The sequence below is a fragment of the Triticum urartu genome, chromosome 1A (assembly GCF_056163025.1).
Source record: "Triticum urartu cultivar PI428250 chromosome 1A, HENAU_Tu73, whole genome shotgun sequence".
Lineage (NCBI taxonomy): Eukaryota > Viridiplantae > Streptophyta > Magnoliopsida > Poales > Poaceae > Triticum > Triticum urartu.
Genome location: NC_141873.1, coordinates 503904917 through 503924163, shown reverse-complemented (window position 1 = coordinate 503924163; position 19247 = coordinate 503904917). Strand labels below are relative to the sequence as shown.

The window sequence follows — 19247 nt, the reverse complement described above, 5'->3', positions numbered from 1 at the left end:
GGAGATGGGGGGGAGGGGGTTGTTTTTGCTTTCGGCAATGGTGGGGGGGGGGAGGTGGTGTTGGCTTCAGCAATGGTGATTGTGGGGTTGGAGGTGGTGTTGGCTTCGACATTGGTGGCGGTGGTGGTTAGGTTTTTGGAGGTAGTGAAGCTTTCGACAATTGATGTGGAGGTGGAGGTGGTGAAGCTTTTGGCAATGGTGGTGGTGGTCCTTCGACAAATGAAGTTCATGTTGTTGCTTCGGCCAGTGAAGATGATGGTGCTCATTCTTTAGTCAATGTGGATGATGATGATGATCGAGTTGCTATGGCTGGTGATGGTGATGATGATCTTCACAACAATAATGATGTTGCTTGATTTGTGCATTCTTCGTGCCACAATATTTTTTTTACGGGCCGAGAAAAATATAGCGCATTTGTTCCAGCCCTCCAAAAAAATCCGAAAACGTGCCCCTCAAAAAAAAAAACAATCTGAAAACGTTAAAATGGACGCAAACATACGGGCCGGCGGCGGCGGCTGGATATAGAGAGCCGAATCAGTCAAAGAGGTTTCTTCCCCACCCTTCCGCTTCGTTCCACCCCCAAACCCCAACACTCCCCCACTCCACGCACCAGTAACCCTCTGTCGCTCCTGCCGCCATGGACGGATGACGAGCTTGCTTGTCTCAGAGAGAAACCCAAATCCCCTCCTCGCCCGTACCACACCGTCGGATTCCCCACTCCGCGAGCTCCCCGTCGACCCCAGTCTCGTCCACACGCATTGATCTGCTCTGCTCTCGCTCCAGGGTCACTGCCACCACACGAAAGCGAGGGGGGAAAAGACCATCCGTCGTCTCCATGAGCGGCGGCGGTCCGGGGGCGGCGCCGCTTGAGTTCCCCTCCGCGGAGTGGCGCCGCGTCTACGACCGGCTCATGGGGTTGCTGCCGCAGGTCGAGGAGCTGGCCGCCGACCGCGCGCGCCTGGAGGAAATCAACAGGCTGTCGGAAGCCCGCGAGAAGAGCCTCCGTGCCCGCCTCCTCCAGGTGATTCGCTGGACCGCGGGTTCCCTCTAGGGTTTCTGTCAATTTGGGGGTTTCGTAAATAATCATGGCTTGTTCTCGCCTGATGCTGGCTCCTGTGCTTGCGATTGAAGGCGGAGGCCAGCAGGGAGAGGTGGAAGGCGGCCTACGCGGAGCTGCCTCCAGGCGCTAATCCCAAGCTCGCCGGTAATCTCTCCTCTTCATGTTTCCACCACAAAAAGTTGCTTGTTTTGAATGATTTGGGTGGGAAAATGAGCATCATTTCCCCCTTTTGGCTCGACCCCTTTGGGTCAGGGAGTTATCTATGTAGCTTTATGATGTGCTCAATAGCTATTTGGTTGTCCATTAGGAGATTATAACTTATAGAACAAAGCGCCCAGTTCTGGCGAATTATGCTGCCACTGATATCATTCCTTTTGTGTTCAATGTAGAACTTCAAAAGAGGGACTTGGTGGATTCCGAAGCCTGTGAAGCTCTCTCTGACCCCGATAACTCTCGACGCAAGGTACTTGCTGAAACATCAGTCCACATCTGAAAAGCAATCTGTCCAGCTTGTGTATGTCATGATTTTCTTAATCATTGATCTCTATCCATGTATTTTTTGTTAATTAATAATGCATGATACAACCTAAAGAAGGTTCCTGGAAACAAAAACTATTAATTAGGGGTTCGGTTCGATTTCCATGATATCTGATGTCTATATAGGATAATCCTCTTCTGGGGAGTGCTAATAGACCAGGGTCTGTTTTGTAGCAGGTGACTAGTGAGGATACTAATGAGATGGATCTTGAACAGTGCACGGTGAGTCTCTCTTTCAATCTCCTTTTCTCACGTACTGCTCCATCTTTGCCTGATCCATCCCAGATTCAGCATGTGTGATGCTTATCTCCTTGAGATCTAGATGATTTTGCTGGTTCATTTGCTGTAAACAATTTTGCAGTGTCATCTTCTCTAGAAATCGAGTGGATTGAAGTGTTCATATTCCTTATAAGATAGCTGTTTCTTTCACTTTTGTCATCCGAGTGGATCCAATATTGCTGACAGACTCCCTGATGAATTAACCTTGCACGAGAACTGTGGTCGTGATCAGCCTTATATGATCATATAGCAACTTGAAGGTCTTCCTGCTCCTGTTCAGCACTTAACAAGTTAACATTGCCCCATACTTGTTTCTGGCCAGTCAATCATTTAATTTACAAATTGTGACATTTTGCTGGCCAAAGATATAAAGGTCAATATCCTGAATCATATACAGCTGTTGGTCTGGTCTCAGTCTCTAGTAGGGTCTACCTGCATATAACATGTGATCTTGAATGTATTTGTCTGGTAGTAGTTTTTTTGTATTTACAATCCGTGGATTAAGTTGAAGGGTAATGCATCATATATGGGGTTGATCTCATAAGACTTGTCAGATCTTATGACTGGTTAGATGGAGAATATCAAACTTGCTCTCGTTTGATTTATATTTAATAGAAGGAAAAGGACTAATCTGTAGGATTCTCGAGTATTATCTATACCAATATAAAAAGACCCAAAGGGGCAGATCCAACTGATCTCGGCCATCAAACTAAGTCGATCCAACGACCTAGACTGCTTCAATGGCGAGCGTTCAACGTGTTTAACGTGCAATTAATATCATACCAAATATTACACTAATCACAGAATTAACACACAAATAATATCATACCAAATATCCGCGTGCAATTAGTATATTGCCTAAATATTAACGTGCGTTGCACGTGTGCATTTACTAGTGTATTATAGTATCACAATATCTGTCAACTTTGTGTAAGATACTTGATTTTCTCAAAACATTGTTGCACATCTATGAATGACTGACAACATAGCCCAAAACAGTCGTGATGTTTATATTTATCAATAATTTGCTAGTCCTTCTGATCTTAGCAAGATGTATTACCCCGTGCAACACCAACTATCATCATCGTGGAACTTGATGGTTTGTTGCGGTTGATGTGCAGATTTCTGTTTTTAGTTCTACTATCTGTTGGAATTGCTACTATTCTTTTCATTTACAGTTTGGTGTCTTTAATGAAAGCCTTGTGTCTAAGATGCTAATGTTTTGTGCGCTTGTTCAACAGATGCAGATCTTTGTCAAAATAAACTGTTCAAATTTTCGCAAAACAAGAAAGATCCACTGTTTAAAGACTATCACTCTTGAGGTCATGGGATCAGATACGATCTATGATGTCAAGGATAAGATTCGAGACAAGGAGGGCATCCCTGAAGGCCAGCAGAGACTCATGTTTGGCAGTGAGCTGCTGATGGACAGCGGCACCCTGGAGTACTACAACATCGAGGAAGAGTCCACGCTCACCCTTGACCTTGTCCCCTGAGGGATGCATATCTTTGTCAAGACACTGGCTAACAAGATCATGACTATTGAGGTTGGGGGAGAAGATAGCATATATATTGTGAAGGCAAAGGTTTACGATGAAACCGGCATTTGCCCAGGCAGACAGCGTCTCATCTTTGCTGGGAACGAGCTGGAGGATGGCTGCACCTTGGCTGACTACAACGTGCAAAATGAATCTACACTTCATATTGTGTTCCGCTTGGCGTGTCAGAGAGATGGGATGCACATTTTTGTCAAGACACTGACTGGCAAGATCATGGCTATTGATGTTGAGGGAGAAGATAGTCTATACAGTGTGAAGGCAAAGATTTTTGATGAAACCGGCATTCCCCCAGGCAGACAGCGGCTCATCTTTGCTGGGAAGCAGCTGGAGGATGGGCGCACCTTGGCTGACTACAATGTGCACAACGAATGTACCATTCATCTTGTGGTGTTTCACGGCCTCACGTGTCAGAGAAGTGGGATGCACATGCACATCATTATCAGGGGACTGACTGACAAGATCATGACTGCTGTGGCTGAGGGAGAAGATACCATATATAGTGTGAAGGTAAAGGTTTCCGCTGAAACCGGCGTTCCCCCAGACAGACAGACTCTCATCTTTGCTGGGAATGTGCTGGAGGATGGCCGCACCTTGGCTGACTACGACGTGCAACATGCATCTACCCTTCATGTTGTGTTGCGCGGCGTCACGAGGCAGAGAGGTGGGATGCGCATATTTGTCAGGACGGTGAACGGGAAGGAGGTCATTGATCGTGCGTTTAAGCCCAGACAGACCATCGACGATATCAAAGCGTGGATCTACTCTGAGTTGTGCATTCTCCCGGACCATCAGCAGCTCTCTGACCAGGGCGGCGCCCCCCTGGCTGAAGAGATCTCTTGTTCGTGCACCCTTGTTCTGCAGATCCGTCCTCCTGGTGGTCAATGAGATGGATGTAAATCAGTCCTTGGCTGGTGGTGGTGTTAGTGAGAAGTCAGACTCGGTAGAGGTTGAGTTTGAAGTGCTAATTTAGCATGCGTGGGGTCATTTTGGTACAATGCAGGGTGTAAAATGAATGGACAGTTGTAGTTTCTGGGCTGGTAACAAGACTCACTCGCAACCCTGTGTACGTAGGTGGGGTTTCTGTGAAGGTGTAAGCACTTGATGTCACCGTGAAGCTTATGGTGTCGTTAGCCTAACATGTTACTATGTTGAGTTTGGTATTAAGGAGAGAAGGATATATGTTCCCTTGATGCCCAGAAATTAACTGTTGATGAGCATTGTGCTGCTCTGTTTTGCCTAAATTTTCTTTTTGTTTCTTTTCAGAATCCCTAAACCATATACTAGATGCAGAGCAAAGATAGACAATGGAGATCTTCACCAATCACCAGGGCTGATCACTACAACTTTTGCTTGTCTCCTGCATCAAATTACTCAAGGAGAGCACATCGCACAAATTTTGGATGTAAGACTTCTGAGCTTGCACCCGTATAAATTTCGGAGTCGGTAAATTCTGCCTTCAATGGGGAATAAGAGGTATCAGCCAAAGTAACTAATTGCTCTGAAACCGGCTTCGTTTTTGTGTAACTGAAGCTCATTAAACTGCTAGGTCATTCATACACACCTAGGCCTAGAGCCTGTGGTGGTTGCTTTCCTTTCCTGGTACTCTGAAAACAATTGGTCTGAAATTTGATCATTCGGTCGTACCTTGAGTTCAGTTAATAATAGCTCCGGAAGCTGGGATCTTTCATCTTAGTTACCTTTACACCTAGTGCATTTCAAACCAGAAACTCCAGGCAGGCTCACGGGATGATGATGATTCCTTGACTGAAATCAGGAGACGCCGAATTCAACGACCTTGAAACTGAAACTCTACCCATCGCTGCTGTAGCTGGCAGCAAGAACACAATGTAGAGCAAGCAATATGCTCGACTTTGTCGCGATTGTCCAACCAAGTTCCATATTAGTAAGATTTCGTTGTGTTTGCCTTGTGAAACTGATGCAGATGTCAGCATCAAGTTTCGTTCGGCCGCGGAGAGATGCCTGAACCTGAATGACCTGGACTGGATCGGCCTGTAGGTTTTTGAGCTGTTCAAAGGAGGGATGGTAAGTAATTACCTCTTCGGGTTATGTGTAGTCAGTGTTCTTTGCCTGTCCAGTGCTGGAGTGCTGGGGTTATCTTCTGCTCGTGTCCAAATTGATTGGGCCCCACAGGCAGTCTCACTCGCCGGCTGGCTGTTTTTTTTTTTGAAAGATCCAGCGTTGCTGGCTTTTCATTGGCTTAGCAGAAGAGAGAGTCGCCGGCTGGCTGTTGAATAAACGGTTGGAAATGCCTCTCTTCTTGTTCCAGTAGGAATGGATGTGTATAACGTTAGAAGAAAAAAGATGCGTAATGAAAAATAAAAGTACTGACAGGCGGAATGAGACGGTCCGCAGTAGTACTAAGCAGAGTGATATTATTATGCTTCAAGTCGAAACTATTAGTTGCTACTCCCTCTGTCCTATAATATAAGAATGTTTTCAAACTGTTTTAGCTTAAAAAACATTTTTATATTACGGGATAGAGTAGTACAAAATAATAGTTGTACACCTAGTAGTACTATTTTGTGGAAAATAATGCTCCAAAAATTTAAGCAGTGACATAAAATCGATGATAGTGCATCACGTGAAGTGATTGAAGATGACCATCAATAACATGTGTTGAAAGTTTGTAGAAACCACCCAAGAAAAAGAAAAAGAAACAACCAAGTCCATGGATGACCATCAATAACGTGAAGTAACGCTTTGATCGGGATTGTAGTCGGCCCCGCTCTGACCTTGTCCAAGGAATGTGCTTGATTCACCTTCCATTGCTGCTTGCACAGTTTCGGCATAACGAACATCTCCACCTTCAAACACCATTGTCAACCAAGACAACAACCCTCGAAAATACCCCTGAAGCAATCTTCACAAACTTCACCACAATGTCGACAACCCTAGATCCATCGCCCAAGAAGAACAACAAAAGATAAACTCACCAAACTCCTCTCACGACTGCGGTGGGTCTAGCGCCAAGGCATCGTCGTTGAAATTGAAATGCTGCCACAGGACACGTTGCAAACGGTGGGAGAGGGGGGCAACAGCCTCGCTAGGAGGAGTGGCGTTACAACCCAGAACATGTTATAGCGATCAAGCATAGTTAAAGAAACGAACGGGACCGACAGTCGGACTGAAAAAACCGAAACAGGCGGCCCTGACGGTTTTTCAAGCTCATAAGACCATTCTGCAATTGGAGCAGAGAAGACCGATAAAATCAACCTATTTTCTGGAAAAAAAATGGTGAATAAATCGAAGAAAAACAGAAAAATGATTAATGCCGAATTTGGAAGAAGTGGGGTTCAATCCTAGGACGCGTGTGAGCAGGAATTACGTGCTCATGGCCCAATAACCAACTCGACCATGCTACTTTGTTTTCAAATATGAGTAAGTAATTTTATTTGACCATCATTTAACACTATATTGGCATATATAAATATTACTAAACTTATAGTATTATTTTAGGTAAAAAAAACCTGCCGATGAACTGGTGAACCGATGGTCGATCAACCGGTAAACTTGAACCGATAGGCTTACCGGTTCAATCTTCGGTTCGGTTTTTTAAGCTATGGAATCAAGGGCAAATCAATCAATTTGGCGTGACAAGAGGGAAAGACCTTGATACCCTTGTCGAAGAAATGTGCTTGATCCGCCTTCCATTGCCGCCTGCACAGTTTCGGCATAACCAACATCTCCACTTTCCAACACTGCCGTCAACCAAGACATCAACCGTCGACAATCCTCCTGAAGCAATCTTCACAAACTTCACCACGATGCCTACAACCCTAGACCCATCGCCAAGAGCAACAAAAGAGCGACTGAGGTGGGTCTAGCGCCAGGGCGTCGTCGTCACCATTGAAATGCCGCCGCCACAGGACACGTTGCAATCGATGGGAGAGGGGAGCAACAACCTCGCTAGGAGGAGCGAAGTCACCACCCGTAACATGTTATAGTGAATCAAGTATTCATCGTCACCATTGAAGTGCCGCCACCACAGGACACGTTGCAAATCAATGGGAGAGGGGAGCAACAACCTCGCTAGGAGGAGCGGAGTCACCACCCATAACATGTTATAGTGAATCAAGTATAGTCTAAAAAACCAGACGGACCGGCGGTCGAACTGGAAAAAAAAGGGAACCGGCGGCCTTGGTGCCTTTTTAAGCTAATATAAGACTGTTCTGCAATTGGACTATCGGTCGGTTTTCTGAAAAACTGGTGAATAAACCTGAGAAGAACAGGAAAATGACTAGTGCAAAATTTGTAAGAAGTGGGGTTCAATCCCAGTAGGGAGCAGGAATTACATGCTCATGTGCCAATAACCAACTCGACCATGCTACTTTGTTTTTAATTATGAGGAATTAATTTTATTTGATCATTACTTAACACTATATTGCTGAACATATAGTATTATTTTATGTAAACAACCGGGCGATGAACCGGGGAACCGGCGGTCCAACCAGTAAAAACCTGAAACGACAGGCTCACTGGTTCGATCTCCGGTTCGGTTTTTTAAACTATTGAATCAAGGGCATAGGGCAAATCAGTCAATTTGTGGTGGCAAGAGGGAAAGACGCGGTCTCTTCTCCACCCACCCCTTTTGCCACGGGGGCCTTTTTGATATTCAGAACTAACCAAATAGACCAGGATTTGTCCAAATTACCCCCATCCATACTGAATCGACCCAGCCACGGTGGATTGACAGATTTGAGATAGACTAGAGAAACAGAGAGGAGGCCGCGCAGCCGCCGCGCCGCGCCGTGCTCCTCCCCGGCCGCCGCTCCCGGCGCTCTCCCACGCCGCGACCGACCGCCAGATGCTTCGCAGCCACCGCCTCCTCCTCCCCGGCGGCGGCATCCCACCCGTATCGCCGGTCTCGTGCGGCCATCTCCCTCTCGCGCATTTCCTCAAACACCTGCTGGGCGGCCATGCCGGCGTCTCCCACGCCGCGGCGGACCCGTGCTCCCTCACGCTCCACTTCCTCCGCAGCTCCTGCGGCCTCTCGGAGCCCGCCGTCGCCAAGATCGCCGGGCGCGTCCACCTGCGCTCCACCAAGAGGGCGCACGCCGTCCTCGCCCTCTTCCGCGGCCTCGGCCTGGCGGGCGCCGACCTCGCCCGCGTCGTGGCCGCCGCCCCCGAGATGCTCAACTACCGCGCCGACGCCGTCCTCGCGCCCAAGCTCGACTTCTTCCGCCGGGACCTGGGCCTCACCGACGACCACATCCGCAAGACCATCCTCGCCAACCCGTACCGCTCCCTCTGCTACAGCCTCGAGGGCCGCCTCCGCCCCAACTACCTCCTCCTCCGGGAGCTCCTCGGCACCGACCAGAACGTGCGCTCCGCCGTCAAGCAGTCCTTTGAGCTCATCCACGGCAACGTCCGCTCCGACCTGCTCCCCAAGGTCAAGGTCCTCCGTGACCATGGCGCCACGGACGCTGTCATCGTCAAGCTGGTCACCACGCACCCCAGGTCGCTCATTCACAGGTCCTCCTTCTTCAACGAGAGCCTGGCTGCCATGAAAGAGCTCGGGGTCAGCCCGTCCTCCGGCATCTTCCCTTACGCCTTTGGGCTGTTTGCCAGACTGAGCCCGGTGACCTGGAAGCGCAGGATCGACAATTATCTCAGCTTGGGGTGGACAGAGGAGCTGGTGAAGCTGGCCTTTGTCAGGCACCCCTACTGCATGTCTGTATCGGACGACAAAGTGAGGCGTATCTCGCACTTCTTTGCCGATAAGCTTGGCTGGAGCCCGGAGTATGTTTCGGCTAGCCCGATGCTTATCTCGCTCAGCTACGAGAAGCGGCTCCTACCAAGGTACCAGGTGCTGGACATATTGGTGTCAAGGGGTGTCATCCGGCGAATCCGAATAAGCCACTTGATACTGGGGGAGAAGAAGTTCATGGAGAAGTATGTCACTGGTTACCAGCAAACTATTCCTGAAGTTCTGGAAGCTTATAGAGGAGCTGGGACAGACAGTGCTGTGACTGTAAAGTAGCTGGAAGATTCTGCGGCGCTCTACCCTGCACAAAGGCACTGTTTTTCCCCTGGCCTCTACTGTTAATTTTGTTAAACTTAACTGCACTTTTCTCTTTCTGAAATCATGCCATGCAATGCACGTGGGATCAAAGAACTTTAACTTATATCCTGTTTGTTATGACTATCCCTATTTTTCTGTGTAAATTCTGACTTTTGAAGTGGGAAGAAATGGCAGATGGATGAAACTGCCCGGAAATCGTAGGGATGCAAGCGGGCAGCCTGCGATGTTCCGTCTAGTGTAATGTTTCACTTGATCTTAGCATAATATGCGGGCTTTGTGGGTTGCCTGCTTGCATCCCTTTTAAGCATATATGAGTACGATAAAATATCGGACCTAAAGCTACTGTACTCTCAAAATATAAGATATTCTTACAAATAAGCTCTGTAAAATGGCATGTTTGAAGTTTGCACCATGAATTCTAGGAAGTTCAGGATATCGAGAAGGTTTATGCAATGCAGCATGTTATAGCTGAACGACTTGGCATGACAAGCACATGATAAAGTTACATCTCTGGTCTAGGAACACATCCTTGTTATGTTGGGCCACACTTATTATATTCCACTGCAAGAAACCTAGGGGTCCGGCACCATGATGTCCACCTGGAGATCGGTTCGAGTCGGGCCAGATCAGGAGAATCACCTGATTGCTAGTCCATAGAGTGTGCACCGAGTTAGGAGTGCACATAGGTGGTAGCATTGGTAGCTATCAGTTTATATTATAATCTAGTGTCATATCCAGTTTGTATTCAGCAAATAATCCCTAGTACATAAAGGAATTGAAGCTAATGGTTGCAACTTATGAAATCAAGCACCGCATATTTTTTTTTCTATTTCGTATATGGTTTATGTCTCCAACTCCATATCCTTGTATCTCAACTCACTCGTGAAGTGCAGTGAGTGCAGTCCCAGCCCTCTTCAATATTTACCCCAAAACACCAAATGTGTTCTGAACATATTTCTGTTTCCTTATTTGTACAAGCTGTCCAAAATCTTCTAACCGTTTAAACTAAAAAAATCAGGAAGATACATGTCATGTTGCTTTGGGGGTATACTAATAGGCACCATATGTGTCCAATTAAACTTAGTATTAAAAGGAAGAGGTGCACAAGCTTATCTGGGTGATGATCAAATTAGTATGTTTCAGTCTATGATGTGTGCTTAACTGCTTATCCTTGGTAGGTCAGAGTTATTATATGCAATGTACAGTTTCGGTCATATGCAGGATAGATGACATAAGAATAAAATGTACGCAGTTGGTCGAGAGGAGGTTCTGTAAAAACAAAAAAGTTGCCAATGTCTTCTGTATGTTCTACAAATGTTGAAATTTGACGTCACTATGAGTGTTTTTGTTCATATGATTCCATTGACCCATTTAATCACTTGTAATTACAGCAAACATCCCCACTGTTCATATTGGAAATGTTTGCATGTAAACAAAATGCACTATGGTGTCTAAGGTTGCAGCTCTGCGTCACTTGTATCTCAAACTTCAGAACCATTCTAACATGTCACCGAAGCTGTAAACTGATTCATATGAACCCATTTGCTTATTCATAGCTTGAAATGCGACACAAAACATTGCCTAGCCTCCTACTAGCCGACACACGTTTTTCTTTCTTTCTATTCCGCGCTTTTAAATCCTATACGAGTAGAAGTGTACCGATTCTTACACTTGCTTTTTGCTTTGTAAAATGCGCTTGTGTTTATTCGTATTGGACACACATCTTACTCTCCATTCCATTGTTCTCCGAAGCACTCTGTTTTTGCCACCTTTGAATTTCCCGGTGCTCGTGATGGTTGCACGGAACTGCAGGCCCTGTCAGAAAATAGCACGACGATCCATTTGTCCTAAGATTGTTGTAGCAGGTATGGTGGTCTAATCTAGTCAGCTGTTAGAATCGTATAATGTTTCCTCTTCCGAATGAGTTATGGAGTACTACTGTACTAGGCCGCACCAAGGTAAACACCATGTATAAAGTTATATCTGTACTACTTGATGCTTTGCAACGCCTTGATTCAGTACAAAGAGGCGATCGAGATCGCCTCAAGTGCATCCATCTGGCATAGGCTTGGCTGATGAAAAGTCCTTTCTTTGCTTTCTCTGTCAGCTCTGTAACCATTTTATACATGCGTTAGAACTTCTATCGTTTTTGTGCCTTGTTGTATGTAAACCTCCAGAAAGTGGTTGACAAATCACATTTTCTCGGCAAAATGTAAAAATATCAATATTGAAAATATCAGCATTGACAAAATGAAAATATATTCAATGATGAACCTAATGATATTGATTTGGTATTACAAATATTGATATTTTCTTTTTAGACTTGGTCAAACTTTAGAAAGTTTGACTTGTGACAATCTTCATATGTAAAGTAAAACAGAAATCCAATTCCGCTCTTGGGAGCATATGTATCTGCCCATCAAAAATGTTTTTTTTATAAATGTCACTTTTTTTAAAAAGAAAATAGATGTCATCGTCACACCAAAATGCTACTTGAATTTTTTTCGGTAAAAGCTTAAGCATTTTGACCTGTGCGAAAAAACAAATCGAACACTAAATATTACCTCCAAATGTTACCCTTAATTTTGTTTTTTCACCGACGAAGCATTGCTATCCCGTTTCGCATGAAAATTCTCAAGCACGCTTGTTCTAACATGAACGTTCACAATTTTTTTTTAGAATAATTGAAATTTATTTACTACTCCCTCCATCTCAAAATTCTTGTCTTAGATTTGTCTAGATATATCCTTATCAAGACAAATCTAAGACAAGAATTTTGGAACGAAGGGAGTATTTGTTTTGATTTTATTGTTCATCCCTGGAGCAAAAACGGCCTTCCAGTATACCGTAAAAAAGAACACAAATGGCACAAGGTAACACTACTTAACGTTTTTATAACTAAAATTGCCATCCGAAAGAAATAAACCCCCAAAAAACTGGAACTTGCTATCCAAACAAAAAGTTGCCATACTTCACAACTAAAGTTGCCATCATCGAGTAACTAAATTTGCCATCAGACGGAATTGCTTCATGCCACACGTGTGGCACTTATCAGGATTCAAAGAAATCTAAGTGCAAAGCCTAGAAGTTTCTTGCCCCTCCGCCGTCATTTTTTCCAACACTATGAGGGCCGGGGGTAGGGTGGGGGGTGAATTGAAATTTAAATTTCATTTGTAGAGAGAAAAATAATTGTCGACCAAATTCATGGTTACCAGCAGTTTGCTTGTATTGGTCAGTTTGGTTGTGTAGGTGAAGTTGAGATGGTTGTCCTAAAAATAACAGTCCCACTGTGGTCACACGATGTGTGTCTACCCGGGCGGATGCTGCGAAGATTCCAAGCCCAGATCAGACGGAGAACAGGGGCCAGGGGGACACACACGGTCGCCATCGCCGTGATCGCCGGCGCCCCCTCCCCCACACACCCGCCCCAGCCGCCGTCCCGACCTCTCGCCAGCGATAAGCAAATCCCGCCCGCCTCCACGTCGTCCACAAAAGCCCCGTTCTTTACCACCCCCATCCCGACCTCGCTCCTCCTCTCCACCCGCCCCTCCCTCCTGATCCCAGCCCCAGCCCCAATGGCGTCCACCGCTGCGCCGCCCGCCGCCCTCGTCGCCCGCCGCGCCGCGTCCGCGTCCGTCGCCGCGCCGCTCCGGGGCGCGGGGCTCGCGGCCGGGTGCCAGCCGGCGCGCTCGCTGGCGTTCGCGGCCGGCGCCGACCCGCGCCTCGCGGTCCACGTCGCCTCGCGCTGCCGGGCGGCGTCCGCCGCGCGCGGGACACGCGCCGTCGCCACCATGGCCAAGAAGAGCGTGGGCGACCTCACCGCCGCCGACCTCGAGGGCAAGCGCGTGCTCGTGCGGGCCGACCTCAACGTGCCGCTCGACGACAACCAGAACATCACCGACGACACCCGCATCCGCGCCGCCATCCCCACCATCAAGTACCTCCTCAGCAACGGCGCCAAGGTCATCCTCACCAGCCACCTGGTAAGCCTCCCCACCCCCACCTCTCTCGCCCCTTCCCCGCAAACTAATCAATGATCTCAGCCCCATATATGTATATACAATGTAGGAACACATCACTTGCAGAATGTGAGTGTTGTCATAATCTGTTCGGAAAGCCTGATATATGAACACGTAACACCCAAGCTCTATCTACTACAGTACTTGTCAGTTTGATTAAAGCCTTGTGCGATTGACTGATGGTTAGCCTGTCCTAAAACGACTGATCATAGTTTCCAAGGAATTACTGAATACAATCTTTGACTCATTTTAATTCATCATCTGTTTATGATGACTTTATGTGTTCTGTAGTCCCAAAAAACATTAGCTGACTACTGCCGAGCCAAATCGTTATGTGATCTCGCTATTGAATCATTACTTCTCTAGTTGTGAATTATCCTTTTGATTCTAATTGGTGATACTTTTGGATTCCCCATTTTATTTCCTAGCAAACCTTTATAAAGGATAATCCGATGCTAGTTTCACACAGAGTTGCTTATGATTGTTCATGTCATGGATATCAGATTCGTAACCCTTGTCTCCTATGGATTTGCAGGGTCGTCCTAAGGGTGTTACTCCTAAGTTTAGCTTGGCTCCCCTTGTGCCCCGATTATCCGAGCTTCTTGGCATTGAGGTATTCTTTTGTTCCACTTCCACACCATCGAGGCTTCTAATCAAGCATATGCCGAAGTGATTGTAGTCTACTTATTTAAACACATTTTTGTTCGCAAATTAGGTGAAAAAAGCAGAAGATGTTATCGGCCCAGAAGTTGAGAAATTGGTGGCTGACCTGGCAAATGGTGCTGTTTTGCTCCTGGAAAACGTAAGATTTTACAAGGAAGAGGAGAAGAATGACCCAGAGTTTGCAAAGAAGCTTGCGTCACTGGCAGATCTGTTTGTAAACGATGCATTCGGAACAGCCCACAGAGCACATGCCTCGACTGAGGGAGTTACCAAGTTCTTGAAGCCTTCTGTTGCTGGATTCCTTTTGCAGAAGGTTCATACTTTCTTTTATTTCTATTTCTGAAGTTTGATGCTTGAACTCAATTGATGCTATGCACCACAAAATATAAAAGGAAAAAGAATTTCGAGCAGAAGACTTAACGTCCATCCATTGGTTCCAGACAGAGTCTGAAGTGCTGTTCTTTAATTGCAGGAACTTGACTACCTGGATGGAGCTGTTTCAAACCCTAAGCGCCCATTTGCTGCCATTGTGGGTGGCTCAAAGGTGTCATCCAAGATTGGGGTTATCGAATCCCTGTTGGAGAAGTGTGACATCCTTCTTTTGGGTGGTGGTATGATCTTCACATTTTACAAGGCACAAGGACTCTCAGTTGGTTCTTCCTTGGTTGAGGAAGATAAACTTGAGCTGGCAACATCTCTCCTTGCAAAGGCAAAGGCAAAGGGTGTCTCCCTTCTGTTGCCATCTGACGTTATCATTGCTGATAAGTTTGCTCCTGATGCTAACAGTCAGGTATATTACATTTTTGTTTTCCTCATGCAAGCGTTGAAGATAATTATCAATAGATCTTTTTTAGTCAAGCTGAAGCAGCTCACAAATATGTGAAGGCTATATACCTGATCTACAATTTTTCTGTAGACCGTCCCTGCATCTGCAATTCCTGATGGTTGGATGGGGCTGGACATTGGCCCAGATTCAGTCAAAACATTTAATGATGCCCTGGACACAACACAGACAATCATTTGGAACGGACCAATGGGTGTCTTTGAATTTGACAAGTTTGCAGTAGGAACTGAGGTAATGCCATGTGTAATTCATTCATTCAGTTCTATTATGGAACAAATTTGCACAGAAAGAAACTTAACTGTGATCCCTCTCCTGTAGTCTATTGCAAAGAAGTTGGCCGAGCTTAGCAAAAAGGGTGTGACAACTATCATTGGAGGCGGAGACTCCGTTGCGGCTGTTGAGAAGGTGGGAGTGGCTGATGTTATGAGCCACATCTCAACTGGTGGTGGCGCCAGCTTGGAGTTGTTGGAAGGAAAGGAGCTTCCTGGAGTCGTTGCACTTGATGAAGGTGTCATGACGAGGTCGGTGACCGTATGAGGCTAAGCTTCATTTGTTGCATCTTAATTCCTTTCATGTACCGTTCCAAACCTGCCATGTTGTCCTCCCTCTTTTGCTCGTCTTCGACCACTCGAAATGTAAGAGGCCAATGTTTTATAGAGAAATACTGGGAACTGTTTGAATAACACCCCCAGCAATTTGTGCTCACTTGAGTTGCCCTTTCTTAGCTCACATAATTAGCACCAGCAAATGTTTTATTTATAAGGCAAAGATGGAATGATGTTGGTTGAGGATGTTTGATTTTTGTCTTGTTTTGTTTTCCTTTCCAAAGCAAACTTTAGAGGTGTCGAAGATGCACTTTGTGGATGCCTGTTGCGATCAGCAGTAAAAAATTTGGTTCATGTCGAAGTTCACCATGGAACAAGCAGACATGCTCACCTTCCATTTCCAATTTCAGCATAAATTTGACGGACCAACAGAGTGCTGAAGCTGACCATTGAAAGCATCAGCGCATTTTGTTTGTTGTAAGAATGTCTTATTGGTGGAAATTCTTCAGAAACATTTCATTTGGGGTTTGGCCATGTCAGGCTTTACACACAAACTTACTGCATATATGGATTTCGACGATCGACAGTTCAGCATCATGAAGAGCGATATCACAAAGGTGTTTCTTCATTGTGGGCACTTTCTGCCTCCATGCATGCCCAGTAATTCTCATATTTAACACCACACAAGAATGCAACCAACTCAGCGTGCAATTTTACCACCTGGCTCCATGATATCTCAAAATTTAGGTTTAGCTCATGAAAATATATCGCGAATGATAGACAATACAAGCTCAAAGGGTATGTCATACATCACCCTAGACCAAGGTACAAGATGGCCACAATGTGCATAAACAGTACCACAGATATCGCAGATCAAAATGTTTATATCTAGCCCAAAAGAAGCAGTCTTAGATGCAGGAGAAATAAATTAAAAGGTGATAAATATATGTATACTGAGGAACACCAGCAATCCTAATGGTACAAAAGTTTATGCTGAAAGGAGGCACTGACAAAAGAGCTCACGTCACGTCTCATTAGACTCGTTAGAAGCCTCGTTGAAAGACGAGGCAAGGTATTCTGCCAGACTCAATCCTGATGTTGGATTTGATATTGTTCGGCCTTGATTAGGTGTCTCCTTTTTGCGCAATGACTCTGGAAGCCAGGACTTCGCGCCATCGATGGGTTTCAGTATGTTGCCAACGATAGGCTGCAAGCCCTGCCAAGGATCATCAACCATGGACTTCCTGTAGAAGTTCCTCTGATCTTGCGATCCAGAATGGTTCTGGAAGCCACCCCTTCCCCCTCTTCCTCTCGAACCTGGGCTGTGGTAGAAATTCCCACCCCTGCCTTGATTAGGTGTCTCCTTTTTGCGCAATGACTCTGGAAGCCAGGACTTGGCACCATCGATGGGTAGTATGCTGCCAACGATAGGTTGCAAGCCCTGCCAAGGATCATCAACCATGGACTTCCTGTAGAAGTTCCTCTGATCTTGCGATCCAGAATGGTTCTGGAAGCCACCCCTTCCCCCTCTTCCTCTCGAACCTGGGCTCTGGTAGTAGTTCTCACCCCTGCCACGTCCGGAAGACGAGTGCGGGCTACCTCTTGGTACATAACTCCTCGGGCTTCCTCTTGGTTCGTAACTCATTGGGCTACCTCCTGGTCCGTAATTCATCGGGTTACCTCTTGGTCCGTAATTCATTGGGCTACCTCCTGGTCCATAATTCATCGGGCTGCTCCCTCGGCCAACATTAGGGCCTCTGAACCCAAAGTTGGGTGGATGTGGATACGGATCTTGAGCTGGAGAAGCAGAATGTGGGTTCCAGTGAGGTGGAGGTCCAGGAGGTGTTCCTCGGTATCCAGACATAGGAGTCTGGAACTGCATAGGACCTCTCCATGGACTATTCCCTGGTGCACCTTCCATCGGAGATTGGGCCATATGGTGCTGGTGTGGAGGAGGATAATTGTTGCCAGAGTTCCCTGATCCAGATAAACAAGCAAAGTGAGACCAATGATCAGGGTGAAACTTTGTAGTGTTAGTTATTTATATGGCATCCTGCATGTAAACTGCAAATCTCAAACAGATGCATGGCTTAAAACTGTAATAATTACTTAACTTGCTATCCTGACTAACCCAGTTCTCTGTAGGGCAATTTAGCTAAGATCAACGCAAAGAGTAAACAATACGTTAAGACAGTTATGTTTGGCTAGAAACATGATTGTAGTTTTCACATTTTGCAGGATGTGCAGAAGGCCAAAACAGTAGCTGGATTTCTTGCAGCACAGTACAGCTACAAGTAATCACTAAGCAGTCAAAATTTTGTACTAGCCAGTTTTTAAACCGGTATTTATTTAGAGTGTCAAAAGTGTTCTCTTAATCAACCTTCGCTGCCATGGTAGGTGATGTAAAATGTTCAAAATTACTCTCTTCAACCTAAAAGGACCACCAAAGATTCTTCAATCGACCAATACTCACATCATCCAGTTAGAAGTTACTAGCATCTACATACTTGTAACAGGGTGCTTTTGTTGAAGGTTAGCTTAAGCCCAGGAAAACTCTACTGTCTGGATCAATGGAACTGCTATGAATTATTCCAACAATAATATAAATCCTACAAATATGAATCTTACAAAGGGAATTAACCTAGAAGCACAGGAGCGGAGTATACAATAAACATCAGGAAGGGAAGAAGAGGGCAATACCCTAGCAGGGTAAGGTACGGACCGTGAGGCGGGGCCGGGGCGGGATTGGGGCCCGGGGGGTCGGCGATCTTGCGCTTCTGCGGGACGGCGGCGGCGGAGGAGGAGAAGGCGGCGCCGGGGTTGGTGTAGAAGTCGAACCGCGAGCGCGGACGCGGGGCGGAGGAGGTGGGCGCCAGGTCGGGCTCCGGGAGATCCCACGCGGGCGGCGGCGGCGCGGCAGATGGCGAGGAGGAGGAGGAGGTGGAGGAAGCGGCGGCGGCGGCGGAGGAGCGGAGCGCGAGGAGGCGCTCCCGGCGGTTCGCCGACGACTCCTCCCCGGCTTGCTCGCCGGTGTCCATCTGGGATTGCTGCTTGCCTGCGACGGGGCCTCGGCCGCTTGGGTTCAGAGAAGAGTAACCCTTGCGTTTGTACTATTTGTCATCGCACAATACGCAGGAGCAGGAAAACATGTAGCTTCAGAAAGTTCAGAAAAAGAGGAGTTCTCTTTTAACGGCCATGAAATCCTCTCACGACCTCTTTTTTTTTTGTTTGACGCGAAACTTAGGACTTTATTGCATCAGAGAGGTACGGTTACAATCAGCCAAGAGGCTGCTTACAAGGAAGGAAGGAAGGAAGGAAGGACAGCTGTCCAACCAGCATTCTGACACTGCTAAAGTAGTAGCTCGTTTAGCACAAGGATCCGCACGGCCATTAGCATCCCTGGAACTACGCTGAACCGTAAAAGAAGCGAAACTTAAAGCTTTGTCCCTAATTTCATCAAAGATAGGCGCCAACAATGATCTAGTGTTGTGACGCGAGAACCAAGTGTTGACAACCTCTAAACAATCAACCTCCATGACAACATGCGAGTACCCTCTGAGTTGGGCAAAAATCACACCCTCTCGCATTGCTTGCACTTCAGCGATAAAAAGATCTGTAACCCCAGGTAAGGGTTTGCTCCATGCACCCATGAAAGAAAGATGGGAGCGAGCCATACCTCCCGCTCCTTCCACTTGTGC

The 19247-nt window shown here is 46.5% G+C and overlaps 4 protein-coding genes across 4 annotated transcripts; 3 read left to right on the top strand and 1 right to left on the bottom strand.

Moving 5' to 3' along the window:
* Positions 1–512: 512 nt before the first annotated feature.
* On the top strand, positions 513–4599 carry LOC125522802 (polyubiquitin). The gene is given in 5 exon segments (XM_048687840.2): positions 513–1021; positions 1132–1204; positions 1450–1523; positions 1775–1819; positions 3118–4599. Coding segments are annotated over 5 exon segments (1581 nt in total). The 5' UTR covers positions 513–835; the 3' UTR covers positions 4321–4599.
* Positions 4600–8099: 3500 nt separating this feature from the next.
* LOC125522839 (uncharacterized) lies at positions 8100–9621 on the top strand. The gene has a single exon (XM_048687879.2). It carries the CDS (start codon positions 8261–8263, stop codon positions 9434–9436), a length of 1176 nt encoding a protein of 391 aa, XP_048543836.1. The 5' UTR covers positions 8100–8260; the 3' UTR covers positions 9437–9621.
* A 3162-nt stretch (positions 9622–12783) lies between these two features.
* On the top strand, positions 12784–15709 carry LOC125522814 (phosphoglycerate kinase, chloroplastic). Its single transcript, XM_048687852.1, has 6 exons — positions 12784–13461; positions 14033–14110; positions 14213–14473; positions 14633–14950; positions 15077–15235; positions 15323–15709. The coding sequence occupies exons 1-6, from the start codon at positions 12799–12801 to the stop codon at positions 15539–15541; spliced, it is 1698 nt and encodes a 565-aa protein (XP_048543809.1). The 5' UTR covers positions 12784–12798; the 3' UTR covers positions 15542–15709.
* A 574-nt stretch (positions 15710–16283) lies between these two features.
* SIC (hydroxyproline-rich glycoprotein family protein) lies at positions 16284–18719 on the bottom strand. Its single transcript, XM_048687862.2, has 2 exons — positions 18272–18719; positions 16284–17526 (listed from the first exon to the last, which is right to left on the bottom strand). The coding sequence occupies exons 1-2, from the start codon at positions 18585–18587 to the stop codon at positions 16574–16576; spliced, it is 1269 nt and encodes a 422-aa protein (XP_048543819.2). The 5' UTR covers positions 18588–18719; the 3' UTR covers positions 16284–16573.
* Positions 18720–19247: the final 528 nt, after the last annotated feature.

Excerpts from the sequence above, each read along its gene's own strand:
- LOC125522839 (XM_048687879.2), top strand. The coding sequence starts at position 8,261 with ATGCTTCGCAGCCACCGCCTCCTCCTCCCCGGCGGCGGCATCCCACCC.
- LOC125522814 (XM_048687852.1), top strand. The coding sequence starts at position 12,799 with ATGCTGCGAAGATTCCAAGCCCAGATCAGACGGAGAACAGGGGCCAGG. Across the intron at positions 13,462-14,032 it reads TCATCCTCACCAGCCACCTG|GGTCGTCCTAAGGGTGTTAC; the intron begins GTAAGCCTCCCC and ends ATGGATTTGCAG. Across the intron at positions 14,111-14,212 it reads CCGAGCTTCTTGGCATTGAG|GTGAAAAAAGCAGAAGATGT; the intron begins GTATTCTTTTGT and ends TTCGCAAATTAG.
- SIC (XM_048687862.2), bottom strand. The coding sequence starts at position 18,587 with ATGGACACCGGCGAGCAAGCCGGGGAGGAGTCGTCGGCGAACCGCCGG. Across the intron at positions 17,527-18,271 it reads CGCCCCGGCCCCGCCTCACG|GGAACTCTGGCAACAATTAT; the intron begins GTCCGTACCTTA and ends TATCTGGATCAG.